An 18,540-nucleotide genomic window follows, 5' to 3' on the forward strand; every position below is an offset into this window, starting at 1 on the left:
TGATAAATGAACCAAGTACAGATATCCAAGAGATGGCTGGATATAAAGAACTGACGAGATCCTAAGGGCACCTCGAACTCAAAATGTCTAGAACTAAATACAGTTCTCTCTCCAAACTACATTATTCTCCAAAGTTCCCTATCTTAGTGGCTGGTTACAAAAGCTAGAAACCTAGGAGTCACCCCTGGTATCCCCCTCTCTACTATCCTTAAGCCAGTCTCCCATGTCTGCCTCTTAAATCAGTCTCAACTCTGCTAACCACTCCAATTCTATCAGCAACTTCTCCAGGCCACTGCCGTAGGTGCAGTGGTCTCTATATCTACTATCGCTCCCCCTACAGTACCCAGGGTGATCTTTTAGAAGAGCACATCTGATGCTATCATTCCTTGGCTCACACCACTTCGAAAGTGGTGTGAAAAGCTTCAAAAGCTTCTCATTGCTGAACTCTAAAAATCCAAATCCTGGCCAGGCACAGTGGCTCACACCTGTAATCCCAGCACTTTGGGAGGCCGAGGTGGGCAGATCACCTGAGGTCAGGACTTCGAGACCAGCCTGGTCAACATGGTGAAACCCCGTCTCTACTAAAAATACAAAAATCAGCTGGGTGTGGTGGCAGGCGCCTGTAATCCCAGCTACTCGGGAGGCTGAGGCAGGAGAATCACTTGAACCTGGGAGGCGAAGGTTGCAGTGGGCCGAGATTGTGCCACTGCACTCCAGCCTGGGGGACAAGAGCAAGACTTTGTCTCAAAGTATGCTCCATCTTTATAATCAACAAAAGAACCATCAAATTGAAAAGGATTCAAGAATTTTTGGGTAACATGCTGCCTGAAGAACTGAATCACTGTGTCACTATCTTTTAGAGAAAAGCCAAACAACAAATTTATCCTTGAATTTAATCCAGGAAAAATGTGCTGTTTCTGACTTGTCATCAGAAAATGAAAACTCTATATCCAACATGTTTCTCATCTTGCCAGCAGTCCTGAACCTAGAGCCAAATTATACTACCCAAGGGTTATGATCTGCTCAACTGGAAGCCTTAAAAGCCCCCATTCCTTTAGCTTCCTCCACATTTCCAATATTCCATTCTATTTTAAAAAGGGATGTGTGAAATGACCAGGAGTGAGAAATACCAACTTTTGGATGGTGATTACCTCTGCTGTAAAGAGGGAGGAAAGGATGGGATTACTTCAGCTGGGTGGTAGACCCACAGACATTTACATTACTTTTCATAAGCTTTCTATAGTAAATACTTCTAAACGATTTTTAAGAGGAGTAGGGGGCAAATGGCAGAGACGGGGTGGGGATGAATTATGTTCTAGGTGGATAAAATGGCTGCATGAGAAGTCCACAGGTGAGGAGGCAGAGGGCCTGTTTAGGAAGACCAAGTTGCTTACGGGAGCCAAAGCATGGGGTGTACACACAAGGGAGGGGGGAAAGAGCAATGCTGGGAAGATAAGATGGCAGCAGAGTGGTGAGGACCGTGAACACCTGGCTAGGGAATGTGCGATAAGGTGGGAAAGAAGTGTTTCTGAGTAAGGGAATAAGAAGATTGAGGGTATGTCTTAAGGAGCAGATAGAATAGAAGGGAGAGACACTGAAGTCGGGGAGGCCTAGCTGAAGGAGACTGCCAGGGCCTAGGAGACAGACACCGGGGATGAGGGTAGAGCAACATGACTAGAAAGGATGAGGCAAATGTGATGAAGTCTACAGAGAAGTGGGGATGGGTAGACAGAGAAGACTCCAGGGCGATGAGAAGAAAATGGCACCATTAAGAGATACAAGAACACCAAAAGAAGGAACTGGGGGGAGGGAGAAAATTGAGTTGAACAATTTCAGCTTGACAGTGAGTCCAGGAATCCAGGTGAAAATTCAAGGGATCTCCAGCAGGCAATAAGGAAAGAGAAACTGGGGCTCAAAAGAGAGGTAGCACTACGGGAAAAAAAAAAAAACATGGCCAGGGTAGCACCTGCTTTGCCTATCTGTCAGCTGTTGTCATGCTCAGATGAAAGAGTCAATGGAAAAGGCTGAGTAAACTCTAAGGAGCTTTGTTACTATACAATTTCATGTGCATGGAAGTGACTAAAGCAAAGGGGGTAGTTTAAAGCCATGGGGAGAATAAATGCAGAGCAGCTTGCTGAGGTCTGGAAGCTGCAGAATCTTTACAGAAAGAGCAAGGTGGATGACAGCTGCGAGAAAGACCCAAGGACTCACATCTCCACGGAATCTGTTCTCACTGGGGCTCCTGTGAGCCTCCTCCTCCTGGTCACACACTCCATGGCCTCTTTTCATTCTTTATCTTACTGAAACTTGCAACATTTCACACCATGGTCTGCTCCCTTCCTTCTTGAGATTCTTCTCTCCTACTGACTTCCATCACAGCCCTTTATCCAGAGATTTTCTACTGCTCTGACTCCTGCCACTTGGTGGTCTCCACTGGCTCTTCTCGCTCTCCCCACCATGGAAAAGTGTCCATGTCCCCCAGGGTCCTCTCCTTAGCCCATATCTTTTTAATGTTACATACTCTTCCCAGCTCATGAATGTCTGTGGTCTTTAGTGCTACCAATATGCTAATGACTTCAGAAGCTTCAGAGTCAGGTTTCCAACTGCTTCTGAGCCATTTCCACGTGGTAGTTGTAGAGTTGTAAGTCCATGCCTTCAGACTAATTTCCCCATTGGGCTTATCTACAACATATTCCTTCTCCTATAATATAATGTCTAGTCAGATGAATGGGAGCAGCTCCTATCTTTCAAGTGAAAGTTTGTTCAACTCCTCCCTCCAAATGGCCACTCAAGCCCTCCAAATCTATCATGGCTATCCCCTCTTTTCTATCTTCACTATGACTATATTAAGGCCCTTATCACTTACCTGGAAAACTAAAATAACTTCCTAGTTGGGCTTCCTGACTTCAGTTTCTCCCTCCCCTAACCCATCACACACGCTGCAGCCAGAGTTCTCTTCCTGAAATCACAATGGATATGTCATTGTCTGTGTGACTTGCATACTGCTTAACTGTGACTTATGAGACTCTTAAGGCTGCTGACTCTTCTTCCAGCCTCATCCTCTTCTGTTCCCCACTCCTCCCTCAACCCCCAATGTTCCAGCTCCAACCGATCATTCAACCATCTTCATAACAAATGGTGCTTTTCCATATCGTTATACATGCGATACAGAAAAGCACCATATAGATATGGAAACTCTCTACCTGATAGGCTCCTTTTTCCTTCCTGTCCAGAAAATTGTTACCATTCAAGAGTTGGTTCAAGTATCATCTCCTCTATAAAGCATTCTGTGACTTGCCACACTGGCATAATCGTCTTCTCCCTTGTACGTCTTCTCCCTTCTCACAGCACTATGCATACCACTGCAGGCTTTGTCATATTATACCACAATTACTCAACTCTATATCCTATGAGGCTGTGCAGGCCTCAAGGTATAGTATTATGCACCTTGCACAGTATTACATTCACCATGGTGCTCAGTGAATGTTTCTGGAATGAAGATATGAATGCCTGAATGAATGAGGGTTAAGGTGTCTTTCTCATGCACTAGAGCACCTAAACACAAAGTGCTCCTGGAAGGAATCCTGAAAGCAGTCTTACTCATGGTAGTCTACCAGATTACAAAGTATCACCTACCTACGGTAGGCCCTACTATAGTCACAACATTAACCCAAAGCCAAATTCCTTAGTACTCTCAAGGCCAAAAGGTGGCTATGGGATTTCTCAAATCCAGAAGCAATGTTAGTATTCAAGATGCCACAATGTAGTAGGAGCCACATTGTTGTCAAACCACAGTGACTAGGCCTTTGCCCTCTGAGCAGCACTAACAACATAGGAGCCCATTTCCTCCAAAGTTCACTCAATACAATTTTACTGTGTATTACTGTCTACCAGGACACTGTACTAGCTAGGTATGAAGGACCAAAAGGACTTAGCATTTGCGAAGACCACAGACACAGCAGCAAATAAATATGACAGAATCCATTCATTCAACACACAATGACTTAGCATCTTCAATGTGCCAGACTCCTTCCCAAGAACTGAAAGAACATCAGTGAATAGACAGACAAGTATCCTTGTTCTTAGACCACAAACAAGATGAATCAGTGAAATATATAACACAGGAGATAGTGACAAGCACTCAAGAGAAAAATTAAACACAGAAAAGAGGTATTAAAAGTTTAGCTAAAGGGCCAGGGAAGGTTTCATAGCAATGTGTTAACACAGAGGCATGAAGAAAAGGCTGCAGGGACATCAAGAAGGAATGATTCCTTCAAGAGAAGCTGGGGAAGACTCGAGAGAGGGCGTAGCTCTTGAGGTGGGTTCTGAAGGATGAATAGCAGCTTCTGAAGGGGTGGAGAAAGGGCATCCAGGTTCCGTGAGAATGGCACATGCATCATGGGAGAAGGAAAGGCTCTGAGTAGTTTGAGAACAGTGCACTTGGGGAGAAGTGATGTAAGTCAAGGTTGGAAGAGACAGAAGGACTTTTATACCATACAAAGAGAATGAATTTTACTCTGTGGGCAACAGGGAACCGATGATAGTTTTGGAACTGAGAAGCAAGCTGGTTGGCCTCACTCTAAGGATGAACACAATGGAGACAGGGTGCGGGCCAGAATGCGGGGGCAGACCATGCAAGGAGGGCTAGGTAGAAGCAAGCCACTGTGGCAATCTTAGGACATGGCCACTGTTCCTCTACTTCCCTGGGCAACAGGAGGCAGGGAATGTGCCCTTGACTCCTTACAAAATAGCAGAGCTAACTCCAGAATCAGACCACACACATTTGGACTCATCACTCCCACTGCAGTGTTTACATACCTGAAACAAACAGGTGTCCACTTCAAAATGCCAGTGAGATGACAGCTCTTTGTCAAACATGCAACAAAATATTTTCAGTTTGCAGCAGAATCCACAATTAATGTTCTTGTTTAGGACTTTAATTGAAGAAACACTATGATGACTATGTTTTTAGACTCCTGTATAACCATTTAAATGGCATTCTTTATATGATGTTTTCTGCTGTCAGCTGCTTGCTTTTATACTTGAACTAAATGTTGTGGCCAATTGCTTAAAATGTTTATGTAAAACTTAGTGGAAGAAGAAATAAGTTAGTAGTCAGTGTCAGACGGGCATTTTATTCACCCACTCAGCACTAACTCCATCCTCTAGGGCATCATATACAAACAAAAATAAAACTTGCTGAGAATTCTCCCAATTGTAAAAGTAATACATGTTCATTCTGGGTTTTCGAAAAATATTGACAAGTGAAAGGAAGAAGACAAGACATGCATAATCCCTCTCTTCAGATAACCCAAATACCGAAACCTTTGGTGCATTTCTTTCCAGCCTCTTTTCTACAGACAATTTTTGTTCTTTGTAGTTGAGGTCACACTACATACACAACCTTGTCATATCATCAGTTTGAATAACTTCTCCAGTTCATTATCAGTGACAGCACAAGGTGGAACTGGGTACACAGTCAAGTGTGGGCAAGTCAAAAAGCCAAGAGTACAAACAGCAAAAGGAACCATAATGTTTAATTGCAACTTTTGGTAATTCTCACATACATTAGCATAAAATCTTTCAATCTATCCTAATTTGACCCTTGGGAGCTATACAGAATAAATTGAATCCCTGCTCCACAGAAAGGCACTTAAAATATTCAAAGATGGGTCCATCATGTCCCTTTTTAGTCATCTTTTCTTCAGGTAAGATCAGCATTTATTTTGATCACTGCTCAAACTGCAGTCCCTTCACTAACCTGGTTATCTGTGTCTGAACTCTCTTCGGTTTGCTAATGTCCCTCTTAAAACTTGGTATCCGGCTTTGAACACAACACTTCAGATGGGGCTATTGTTACATTTTGTCTGGCAATTATGTTATACTTCTGTTAACTCAGCCTAGGTGAATATTAACTTTTTAATCAGTCATATCCAATTACTGGTTCAAATAAGCTTGGATCTGTTAAGACAGACCTCCTATCCTTTACTGCTAACAACTGATAACAACCGAGTAATTATTATCTATATTCAATTTTATATTATTAGTTTTGCTCCAATATCCTACCCAGTTAAGATCATTTCAAATCCTGATCCCGTCACCTAGCACACATTGGCTAGTATGGGGTTTTTCTTATATTGGAAATGCATGTGTTCTATGTGCTCCTCTGCAGTACATCACAAATGCTGGAAAGGAAGGGCCCCACACAGCAAGATGTTAGCGACCACCCTTCCTAGCATTAAGCCTGAAATCCAAAGGCTATAACTCCACCTAAGTGTACTGCCACCATTCGGCCCAGGTATTTTTCCAGGGTCTGTCACATGGCCTTGGTTCCATCAAGACAATGTGTCAGTAACACTCCCAATGGTTGGTTTCTTTTCTAAGTACTTAAAAATCATCTGTTTAAAATTATTATTTGTAGAATTTTTGCCAATTGTTGCCAAGAGTGAACATCCAGCTTGTTAATTTTCAGAATCTTCTTTCCCATTCTGGAAAGCTAGAACATTCACTCATCTCTACTCTTACTTAGAAGTTTGAATAGAGTCACATAAATAAAATGCCCTGTGGCCTGATCCATGTACCTGTCCCTACAAGCACTGTGCTAGAGGAGATTCCAGAAGTTGGGGCAGCTATAAAAGTGGCTCCCACAGCTAAGGCAGTAGGGATAATAAACAGCATTTTTTCAGAATTCAGACATAATAATGAACACCATAAAAGAAAAAAAGATTAAAAGATATGAACTAATCTAGGTTAGAACTGTCCTAAAAAATGCTGGGGTAAAAGCAATAAAACAAAAGCTACATTTCCCCGACAGCCTCAAGGTCACCTGCATAGAAGCTGCTGATGGGCTACTCTCTGTGAACCCTGGACCTCTTCCCCATTCACATCTCATCAAAATATACCTCCCCTTCAGGCTGACCTGGGCAATGACAACCCACCACATCTACTGGAAGTCCTTCAGTGACAGCCACAGCAGCTACTCACTCTCTCTTCCCTTTCTGGGGCACCTCTTTTCCATGTTATTGTCCTAGCGATGGAACATTCCTTGAAATGCTGTGACAAACCTTTCATGGTCAGGGATTGAAAAGGTAGAGCGGCAGTAAGCCATACCATAGTCATCCTAGTTCTATACTGCTACCTGGTGCTTTAAAATTGAACACTCGGAAAAGTTCTAGAACAGTGGGCTTTACCCAGAAATTCACATTCCTCTGTGATACTTTAGAAAATATAACTGTGCCTGGACCACAGGCCTGGATATTCTGATGCAGTCTCTCTAGGACAGCTGTATTTTTTTATTTTTAACTTTTATGGATACTGTGTTGTTAAGCTCCACAAGTAGGTTTCATATGTGCTTCCAGCAAAGAACCACTGTTCTATACCTAACTTCTCCAAACTAGCAAATGGTTACAATTACTAAGCCCTCCCCCACCATTATGAGGGACAAGACTTTTTTTTATTTACCCTGTTCCTTACATATACAAATACAAGTGTTAGTGTTAAATGAGTTTTGTAGAAGCAAAAAATTAAGAGTTGAGAAGCAAATATACCCCATGTTAATTTGACCCACAGTCAATCTTGCAAAGTAGAAGAGAAACAATTTAGCATTATCTTTAACAGTTAGGGTCATCTTTATGGTCTTATATTCTACTTACCGTTTCCAAACTTCTTAAATAAAGACGATAATTTGTGATGTAAACTCTTCCCTTAATGGGGCCATTGAAAGGACATATGTAAATAACTTCTTTGTCTATTAAGATAAAAAAAGTACCCTAAAATAATGGAAATAGATACCAAGATACACAACAAATGGCACTAATTTAATATAAACTATTCAGCTAAGAATAACTACAATTTTTAAAATTACTGAAAAAGCTGAAAGCAAGCACTGGCAATGTTTCTACATTACCGCGCTGGGTTGAGTTGGGGTAACGGGGGAGCTAGTGGGGCCACATCACCTCCAGGCACTAACAGTGCTTCCCTGAGCTTTCTCACAATGCTGTCACTACCTGGGGCAAGATGACAGCAGCTCAACAGCAGAAGTGAATGAGAATACTGCTGCTGTTACCCTAAGGTGGTTGTAAAGGTAACTATTTGAGCTACTTCAGCCAGAGGAAGGCAACTCACCTGGGACAGTCTCATGGACTAACCACTAGACTGAAAGATGAGGCTACCAATCTCTAACCACAGAAACATAATCATGTTTTTAACAAATAAATGTCAGTAGTAGAAATCTTTCCAGTTTATTCTTTTTTTTTTTTGAGATACAGTCTTGCTCTATTGCCCAAGCTGGAGTTCAGTGGCGCAATCATGGCTCACTGCAGCCTCAACCTCTCAGGCTCAAGCAATTCTCCCACCTCAGCCTCCCCAGTAGCTGGGACTATGGGTATGTGCCACTGCACCCAGCTCTTTTTAATTTTTAGTAAAGATGATGTTTTGCTATGTTGCCCAGGCTGGTCTCCAATTCCTGGCCTCAAGTGATCCTCCTACTTTAGCCTCTCAAAGTGCTAGGATTACAGGTGTGAGCCACCACACCAAACCTCTTTCTCTTTTTAATAGTCTAGAATAGAGTTTGGCTAGGTTCATTTCAAACACTGAAGTGATATAAAACAGGTGGCCAAACGAATAGTACATCTTTGGTAGAATAAACATAAGGAGAAGCTAAACCAGAAAAATTAATTATAATAGAAATATGTCTCTCTTATCTTTCAAGGATGTCCTTGAATGTGTTAATGACTCGTAATGATTTTAAAATCCCTTTCTCCTCAAGTGCTAAATAAAAAATACTCAGTAAGGCTACTTCATGCTAGTTCCATTAGTTACTACCTAGGTTAAGGTTCAGGCACTGATACCTACCACCAAAACTTCATATATGAAGAGGATCAAAAGTAAAATATCTTCTTTGCTCTTATCCAGAAATTGGGATGAACACATCCCACTGATCTCCATTTCAAGACTAGAATGTGTGCAAGATTGTGGACTCAGAAGAGAATTTCTCACGGTGTATGGCTAATTCCCAAAGGTACCTCGCTTGGGCTCACCATCTAATTAGCACCAGGTTTTAGCCATTTAAGCTAAACAACCCAGCTCTTAATTAATCAAAAGGTTCCCTGGAAGAATGGTAATCACATCCGCTTCAAATACATTGAAGTCTGAAAGGAGGGTGTTAATCCAAATATAAAATTTGCCCACAACATTAGCACTTGGCTTAGAAGCTGTCAGATGTTTCTATATTCTTAAGCCAGAGTGATCTAGCCCTTCCAAAGTTGATCCCTTCCTTTTAGTATACGTTTACCATGAAAAATAACATCAAAATATTACCTAAATACTAACTTCCATTTTCTGACAAATGAAAGATATTTTAAAGCAATATGTTCTCCTATATTTCAAAGAGGAGAATGCTTAAGCTTTCAAGCCTTTAAGTTTATCATTTTAAAGCATGCATCATTGACTGGAAATCATTTTGCTCTTAAAACCTTAAACCATGAAAGCTTATGGCTCCAATGAGAGACTTTCAAGAGATAATCCACATTTTTTTCCCCTAAATCATTCTCAGTCTTTGGTACAGACACAAGAGTATCACTACCCTTGTGAGCATGAAGCTCTTGAAAGAACTCTTTAATCAAGAAACGGATGCAGAGAATTCTGTGTTAACGCTTCCAAACAAAGCTAGCCTATTTATCTAAGTCTGACCGCTAAAGAGTAAGTGGGATTGAAGCCACCTGATCCTGCCAGACTTCTCCTCAAGTTATGCAAATCTTAATGTCAGCAGGTCCTTACCAGTGATTAGTGTTTCTCCTGGAAGTCGAGGAACAGCCTCAGGGAGATCCCGATTGACTCCATCTCGAGACGGCTAGAAACAAAACAGACGCATCAGAAGTAATGACGTTACATTTACGCATTGTTTTTAAATATGCTTTTTAAAGAAAAAGCATTAGAGATTTAGTATTTGGGAAAACTGGCACAAAACTTCAAACAAAAAATACAATCTAGCACCAACATTAATTAGATGTGTCAACTTCTAGTACTAAATAATGCTAGCATGCTTTTCAATAATATTAATTTTTAAACTACATTTCCAAGCACTTTAAAGTTAACAGCTTTCAGGAAAGTGATAAAAAGTAAATATTAAGTGTATTCTATAGATACACATACACTGTGGCAGCTTTCTTTTTTTCATATTCAGCCATCTTTTGGGAAGACTAGGAAGGAAAACTTCAATTCCATAGAGGCTTAACTGAATAACAGTACAGCCATTAGCCAGAATCCTATTACAAGGCCCGAAAATCATTGTGATTACCTATTGAGTTTCCTATTTCACTAAGATCCTTCCTCACTTTTTACTTCCTCACATTTACTAAGATCTTTATCTTAGATAAGAGGAAAGAGTGGTCTGTCAGAGAACTTTTGAGCTGGCAAAAGTCTTAGGAACCATTTGTACAAATTCTTCACATCACTTTACTATTTCTCTAGGCTTCCTGGCTTTAGAGGTATTCCCAAGCATGTGCCTCATTCAATCACCTCCACAGCTCTGCTGGGCGGGCACAGTATTATTAACCATTACAACCTGCAGGTGAGTTCTCAGAGTCTAATTTGCCATTGATACCCATTGTCTTTCAGGTTATTCAGCCGCCCTAGTGGATTAATACAAAGATGTGTTGCAGGTGCTAGTCTGATGACATTTGAGGCACATCGGTAACATCCGTTTGGGCAAAAGGTTTTTTCTCAGCAATATTTCATTTTTTTTTCTATTTGTTGTCCAAAATCACACTGCAATCATTTCATAAGTTACTCATGCTTCCATCAGAGCAGTTTTGTGGGTATTAAGTGAAAATATATATATATATATATAAGCACACTTTTATTTTTTGAGACAGTCTTGCTCTGTTGCTAGGCAACAGTGGTGCAATCTTGGCTTACTGCAACGTCTGCCTCCCAGCTCCCAGGTTCAAATGATTCTCATGCCTCGGTCTCCTGAGTAGCTGGGACTACAGGTGTGTGCCACCACGCCCAGCTAATTTTTGCATTTTGAGTAGAGATGGGGTTTCACCATGTTGGCCAGGCTGGTCTTGAACTCCTGGCCTCAAGTGATCTGCCTGCCTTGGCCTTCCACAGTGCTGGAATTACAGGTGTGAGCCACTGTGCACACTTCTGTGAATTGTCAGAGGCTATGCAAATGGAGAGAATTATTATGAAACAAGAGAAATGTGAATTGCATATTTAGGTGAGATATAAGCTGTCAAAGAGGAGTGTTATGCTAAATTTTTTATGTTTTTTCATTCAGAGGCAGAATGAAAATTCCCAGCCAATTAAAAAAATTTTCTAGTACTTGTAAGCTAAGCATTTTAACCAGTTGGGCAAGACAAACTGTTCTCAGCCAGGAATGCCTTCCTCAATGAGAAGCAAAACCATACACCTTATATAAATTGTAAGAGAGAGAAGAAATTATCATCCTTTAACACTACCTCTCACTAACTAAAAACAGGTATAACGAGCAAATGCAATACTCAGTATACCTTTTAAATACCACAGTTCTGGGTCAACCACAAAATAAGGGAAGCGAATGTCTGATTAAAACAGGATAACATGGGATTAACACAGGATATACATTATATCAGAGCAGCATTACACAAGGATTTATAGTTACATTCTTGAAATTACTCCTGTGTTTAGATCTGATTCTTGTACCATAAAAATACTTAAATACAATAAAAACATATAATCTTGGAGATGAGGATGGCCCTTGTAGGCACCCAAAACAGAAAATATAAAGATTGATATATGTGATTACATAAAAACTTTAAACTTCAGTATTTCAAAATCAAAACAAGATACCATAAATACAATTAAAAAGCCAACAATAAACCAGGAAGAAGACTTGTAACAGAGTATAGAGCTGATTATCAAAATAGAAGGAACAAGCCAGGTGTGGTGGTCCACGCCTGTAATCCCAGCACTTTGAGAGGCTAAGGCGGGTGGACAGCTTGAGGCCAGGAGTTCAAGACTAGCCTGGCTAACAAGGTGAAACCCCAACTCTACTAAAACTACAAAAATTAGCTGGGTGTGATGGTGCACACCTGTAATCCCAGCTACTCGGGAGGCTGAGGCACGAGAATCACTTGAACCCAGGAGGCAGAGGTTGCAGTGAGCCAGGACTGCACCACTGCGCTCCAGCCTGAGGGACAGAGTTAGACTCTGTCTCGAAAAAAATTTATGTACACACACACAGACACACACGGAACACATAATCAATAAGAATTCCACTCAAAACCCCCAAAAGCCAAATAGAGGACATGAACAATCACTTCACAAAAGAAATACAAACTAATAACAAACACACTTCTATTTATTTATTTATTTTGAGACAGGATCTCACTGTCGCCCAGGCTGGAGTGCAGTGGTAAGATCTTGGCTCACTGCAACCTCTGCCTCCCAGGCTCAAACAATCTCCCACCTCAGCCTCCTGAGTAGCTGGAACTATGAGTGCACGCCACCACACCCAGCTAATTTTTTGTATTTCTGGTAGAGACAGGGTTTCACTATGTTGCCCAGGCCAGTCTCGAACTCCTGAGCTAAGTGATCCTCCCACCTTAGCCTCCTAAAGTGCCGGGATTACAAGCATGAGCCACCTTACCCGACCATAAACACATTTTTTAAAAAAAGGTTAACCTCATTAGTAACCAAGTAATACAAATGAAAAGACCACCTTTTGCTCCCTTCTGATTGCTTAGGCATCCCTATCCACCTGGTGGGAGTATAAATTAGCCTTTCTGGTAGATAATCTTAGGGCCTTAAAGGGCCATGAATAAAGCTTATTTTAAATTAATCCCTTCCTTTTAATGCATATTCCAAAATCTCCCTCTAATTCCACAATCTCCCCCTGGATACCTTGAACCATTTTCTGTAAAAGTTGTATTTGTTTTGGTTATGCAACAATTTTATCATAACTAGAAAACAATGCCAATGTTTAGGAAGGTATAGCAGCCTGCTCAGCAGGCCTTAGCCCTCCAGTATGTCCTTCAGCAACCTTTCTGGTTGGAGGATTGCCTAGTACCTTAAACATAAGGTCTAGCAGTAATTTCACGAGACAGAGGTTTTCAAAAATGAAGTTATGTGAAAGGATTTACAAATGTAAAACTCACTTAACACATATAAGGCATCCAATCTAAAAGCTTTTCTGGGCCGGGAGCGGTGGCTCACGCCTGTAAATCCCAGCACTTTGGGAGGCCGAGGCAGGTGGATCACCTGAGGTCAAGAGTTCAAGACCAGCCTGGCCAACATGGTGAAATCCCGTCTCTACTAAAAAATACAAAAATTAGCCGGGCGTGGTAGCACACGCCTGTAATCCCAGCTACTCGGGAGGCCGAGGCAGGAGAATCACTTGAATCTGGGAGGCAGAGGTTGAAGTGAGCCGAGATCGCACCACTGCACTCCAACCTGGGCTACAGAGCGAGACTCTGTCTCAAAAAAAAAAAAAAAAAAAAAAAAGGGCTTCATTCAATAGGCCAGCCCAAAATGACCTAATATTCAAATATGAAAATACAGGGAAAGAGATAGAAAAATTCAACTTACCCTCTTAATAGACTCATTCTCCAAGGAGTGTGAATTATATTTAGAAGTTGATGCAGAAGCCATCCTGGAAACTCTACCAAGAAAGACAACATTCAATATCAACTGAATTTGTATGCAATTTCAAACATACGTGACATCTGAGAGTTAAATATGGCAACTGAGAGCAAACGGTACTACTTTACAGGTTCCACTTCCATACTAGGCCCCAGTGGTAATAAGACATACAAACAACGAACCACAGCACAGGCAGTATGTGAGAGCTCCAATAAAGGTGCAGGGGACTGGGGAGAACAAACAAGAGAAGCTAAATGCACAAGGGAGCTCAGCAGAAGATGCCACACACATTCCAGGAATTTTTATTCCTAGTGCTCTAATTGCCATCTAAAAAAACTTAATGTTTATTAATTGTGCAACAGGCCTCAAATTTCCATATTCCTTAATTTTTAAAGATAATTTAGAGGCAGCCAAGCAGAATGAAAAAAGAATGGACAATTTAACTCGCACTATTTTCTCTTTTGAGAATTTTGTTTTCTCCAAATGATGACAGTTTAGAGTGGCATGGATTTGATTGAAATCAAATTAGTAAGATGTGATTTAATCAGTATTTTCTACGGAAAGTATATACTTCATTTAAATAATGCATATTCATCACAATTCAGGCATAAATGAAAGCATTATATTCGGAACACACACAAATACCATTTTAATGCAAGGATTTATTTAGACTTATGAAGATTACAGCAATAACAGAAAACTAAGCAATGCTTTGGTTACTTTATCAAAGTTTAGGACACAGATAGACACACATGAAGTCAGTGGGAGGTAAACCACATCCAATTCAACAAGGTGACTGTGGATATTTATAAAGATCTTTTTGCCAAGCTGTATTAAGAGCAACCAGACACACTAACAATATCCAGCAATGGAGAACATTAACCCATTTATGCTGGAGGTTGCAAATTATTTTTGTGAAAAATCAGACCTTGGTGATGACCTTGAGGAGTAGGATGTAAATAACTCCCACAAGCTTAGCATTCCAATAGTGGAACACTAGGCATAAATGGGTTAACACAACTTGGCACAAAACCTAGTGGGATTTAATAGCTTCACAGTACTGGCCACTGTCCTTAAGAAATAGTCAAGAGAGGTGACGAAGTCACAGACAAAGACAGCCACCAGGATGAAGAGGTGGAGAGATGACCAGATACAGGCCATCTTACAAGGCTGGGACTGTCAGGATTCCCCCATGAGAGTTCAACACTACAAAGCCAAGGCTTGTGTCTGTCTGGTTCGTGGCTGTATCCTGGTGCACACTGGAACTCACAACTATCTGGCGAATGAATGATTACATGGTAAATATACAATACTGTGAAATGTCATGATGGGGCAAACATGTATACTAGTTCACCAAATCCCAGAACACTGGAACTAGGCAACTACCACTGAGGCTTGAAAATTAACAATTACAGCAAAATGCATCTTTATAGAAAGAGATGCTCAAAAGAGCTGAAACTACCTACAGGTAGCACAATGCAAAATTAAAAGTAACTTTTAAAAAAGATATAATGAATAACACAAAAATGAATTAAATTCAGACAAAATAGTACAATGTGCTTTGAAAAACCCTTCTAACCTTAAGTTCATGTCCAAGCAAAATAACCCATTATTCTCAGAGACAGCAGAATGGATGAGATGAACTATGGAGCAAGTCAGATGTATCTGCTATGAAATTTTTCTACTCACTAAACAAGACGATATATTAGGGGCAGACTTTCCTCAGTAACTGATATAAAATTACCTTTTAGTATAGATACTTTAAAATGCTTCACTAATATAAGTCAACATTTTAAAACAAAAAGTTAAATTCTTACTATCAAGTCAGTAGAAAAAATCTAAAATCCTGGTTGTACGGTCAACTCAATCATCGTCACCACCCTGTTTATTCATGGGCCATAAAAGAACGATGAGTCTTCCTGCTGTTTCTGATTTTTACGAAAAAATTTCAATTTAAAATGGATATAAAGGAAGAAAGCCCTCATTTTCCCTTCATTTAACTGTTTCACTACAACTCATATACCATACAGTTCACCCTTTTCAAATGTACAATTTAAAGGTTTTTAGTATATCCAAAGTTGTGCCACCCATCACCACAATCAGCTTTAGAACATTTTTATTATCCCAAAGAGAAACCTCATACCCATTAGCAGTCACCCACCACTTCCAATCCTCCAGCAACCATGAATTTGCTATACTTTGCCTACTTTGGGCATTTCATATAAATGAAACCGAACAATCTGCAGTCTTTATATCTAAAGCTCTAATTTTTAGAGTAACACCAGACACTACTACTACTGTTGATAGTTGGATCAAGTTCACATCCGAGAAATCCAAGGGTCCAGATAACATGTGCCAGTTCCACAATGAGGCTTACTTTAAAATCTCATCAGTGAGCCTCTCTTTGTTGAATAGTTTTGATTGATCCCTGAAGTTTACTGAAGCTGGAACAGCATCATGCTGGTGTGTACAAATGTTGCAGCTGACTGCATTCAAATTCCAACTCTGCAACTCACCATTTGACCTTGAGTGGGTTATTTAACTTCTCTGGGCTTTGGTTGCTATTACCCCCATTTTACATCAACATTATTGGGTGAAACAAATGAATTAACACATTCATGAAGGGCTTGGAACCACACAGTATATCTGTTAACAAATTACTAGCATTTTTAAAATTTTTAATTTTTATGAGCACAAAAGGATAACTATTGAATGCCAATGTCTTAGCCAATTCTATAAATTAGTCCTGACCTTGGAAATACTAGGAGAAAAGTTAACTACTATAGGGATAGTGCACGGCTAGCAGCCACTCAGTTATAAAGTGCTTTTTGCTTAAAAAAAAAAGTACATGACAATAATGGCTCTAACAGGAAAATGGGAAGCAGTGTAGCACTTTGGCAAATGTACTAGACAGGTGTGCACAAGCCCTGGGCTGTCTCTAACTTACCAAGCAAAGAAAGTTCATCCATATATTCGTGTATAAAATGACTATGTTAGCGTAAAGGCAGTTGGATGATAATTAGAAGCTATAGTGAAGTCTACAAAAATCAGCTACCCTTTTGGTTACAGAGTATTTCATCCCAAAGCCCTAAGAATCAAATTTTTATCCTTTTTATTTAAAAAAACAAACAAAAAAAGTGTTGATTTTTGGCTACCTTGGCTTTACAGCAAAAATTAAAAGTTGATTCCATACATATATGTTAACTACGGCACTCTAACCAGAAGTAGACTTCTATCATTTTTTATCCCCCAAAATAACCTTTGAGATTATTTAAGCCCAACCCTCTCCTGTTACAGAGGAGATGAGGGGGGGCCTAGAGGGTGTGTGACAAGGTCCTGGAGTGACTTACTAGCACTAGCAGGGCCAACTCTAGCCTAGGTCTCCTTGCACTGCAGAGTCCCTTCCACCTACAGAAAAGTGCTTGTAAGTGGTCTCTGGAAGGAAACCAGGTTGCATGTGACTGGTCCCAATCTCAGTAGAAGAGCTTGAGACTAAGAAACATAGTTAAGAGAACGCAACTCACCCAGCCAACCAACCTTTGGGGCCTCTAAGTTCCAAGAATTTTATCTGTTTTATTTATTTACAGCACCTGTAACAGTGCCTGGCACCCAAAAGATACTTCACAGGTATTTGTTAAATGAGTGAATGAACTGGGCAATTAAGGATTGGACAAGGAATGTAACAGTTGTTAGCAGCGTGATATTTTGCTTAAGCCAGAGGTTCACACAAACTCATGTTTGAAATGGCATGACAAGGCCTTGACTAATCAGGATGGTCCAGGCAGGGTGGTTCTGGGCAGCAGATTTAAGTGTATATACCCTTATACAGTTAACTGCAGGGTTAACTTATACCCCTTTGAAACAATTTGCACTGAAAATAATTTGAGCAATGCTATCTTCCCTTATAGACTTTTCCATGAAGCAGACATTTCAAATTAAGGTACAGTCGTCCCAGTACAGGGGGCTGGGATTGGTCAGTTGAATCTGTGGAAGCGGATACAAAACCTCTTTCACTGCATCCTTTTTCCAGACTAAGGAACTGTTTTCCCTTTTCTGTTGAATATGAAAAACAACAATACACAAATCTGAAGCACACATAAAAACATTTAAAAATGCATGCCATTTTAACCCTTATGTTAAAAATCTAAAAGCAGCAGAACTAGAAAATAATTTTGACCTCTGCCTCATAGAGCCTTTGCAAGCAAAATGTAAACACCACAGGGAGCTCTATTTCCCACTGTCACCTGATTTGAGATCAATGGCCCTGAGTGGTTTTTCTGAACTTTTCTGTATACAAACAAAACAGTGACAAAGGTATGCAGCCTTTGTCTTTTGATGAGCCTTAATGTGCTTTATGACTCTGTGTTGGCATTTACTTTAAGTTCAATCATGCTCTTTCTCTGGAAAGATGCTGCTTACGGAAACATACTGAGACTTAAAACTTGACTTCTAAAATTTGTCAGAGAACAAGCAGCCTCTCCGTTCAGAATTCCAGGTCTTTCTAAGGTAGTTGTCCTTACTTAGAAGTCTGTTTTGAAAAAGATGCCAAATCTCTTTGGTAGTGGTGCTCAATACTATCAGACTCGAAACTCCCTTTTTATAAAACAAATTTCTGTAAAGTCCCCTTTGCTAGGCTGAAATGAAAACCATGGATATCATCAATCTAAACATGATAAAAAATCAATATACTGTACTAACTCCAATATAAAGGAGAAATAAAAGGACAGTGATTTATAATAAAATAATGTATTTTTTAACGAATTACACCATAACCAAAACATCCCCCCATTTCCAATTTGGCCTCTAGGGGGAGTGTCACCCCCAATGAGAACCATTCACAGAGTTATGTACCTGGAGTGCCAGTAAACACAGGATTTACTATAAACTTATTCTGATTTTTTGCATTAAAGTAGCTCG

At 40.3% G+C, this 18,540-nt stretch overlaps 1 protein-coding gene across 5 annotated transcripts in view; it reads right to left on the reverse strand.

Moving 5' to 3' along the window:
* The window catches only part of LOC105495893 (myotubularin 1), a 107,416-nt gene that overhangs the window by 63,893 nt on the left and 24,983 nt on the right, over positions 1-18,540 (reverse strand). For all 5 annotated transcript variants that reach the window (XM_011765804.3, XM_011765808.3, XM_011765803.3 and 2 more), the window contains exons 2-4: positions 13,570-13,642; positions 9,778-9,850; positions 7,653-7,747 (exon numbers count right to left, since the gene is read on the reverse strand). In XM_011765804.3, the coding sequence (XP_011764106.1) occupies positions 7,653-7,747; positions 9,778-9,850; positions 13,570-13,632 (231 nt within the window). In that variant the 5' untranslated portion in view covers positions 13,633-13,642. The remainder of the gene's footprint in view (positions 1-7,652; positions 7,748-9,777; positions 9,851-13,569; positions 13,643-18,540) is intronic.

The sequence above is a fragment of the Macaca nemestrina genome, chromosome X, assembly GCF_043159975.1.
Source record: "Macaca nemestrina isolate mMacNem1 chromosome X, mMacNem.hap1, whole genome shotgun sequence".
Lineage (NCBI taxonomy): Eukaryota > Metazoa > Chordata > Mammalia > Primates > Cercopithecidae > Macaca > Macaca nemestrina.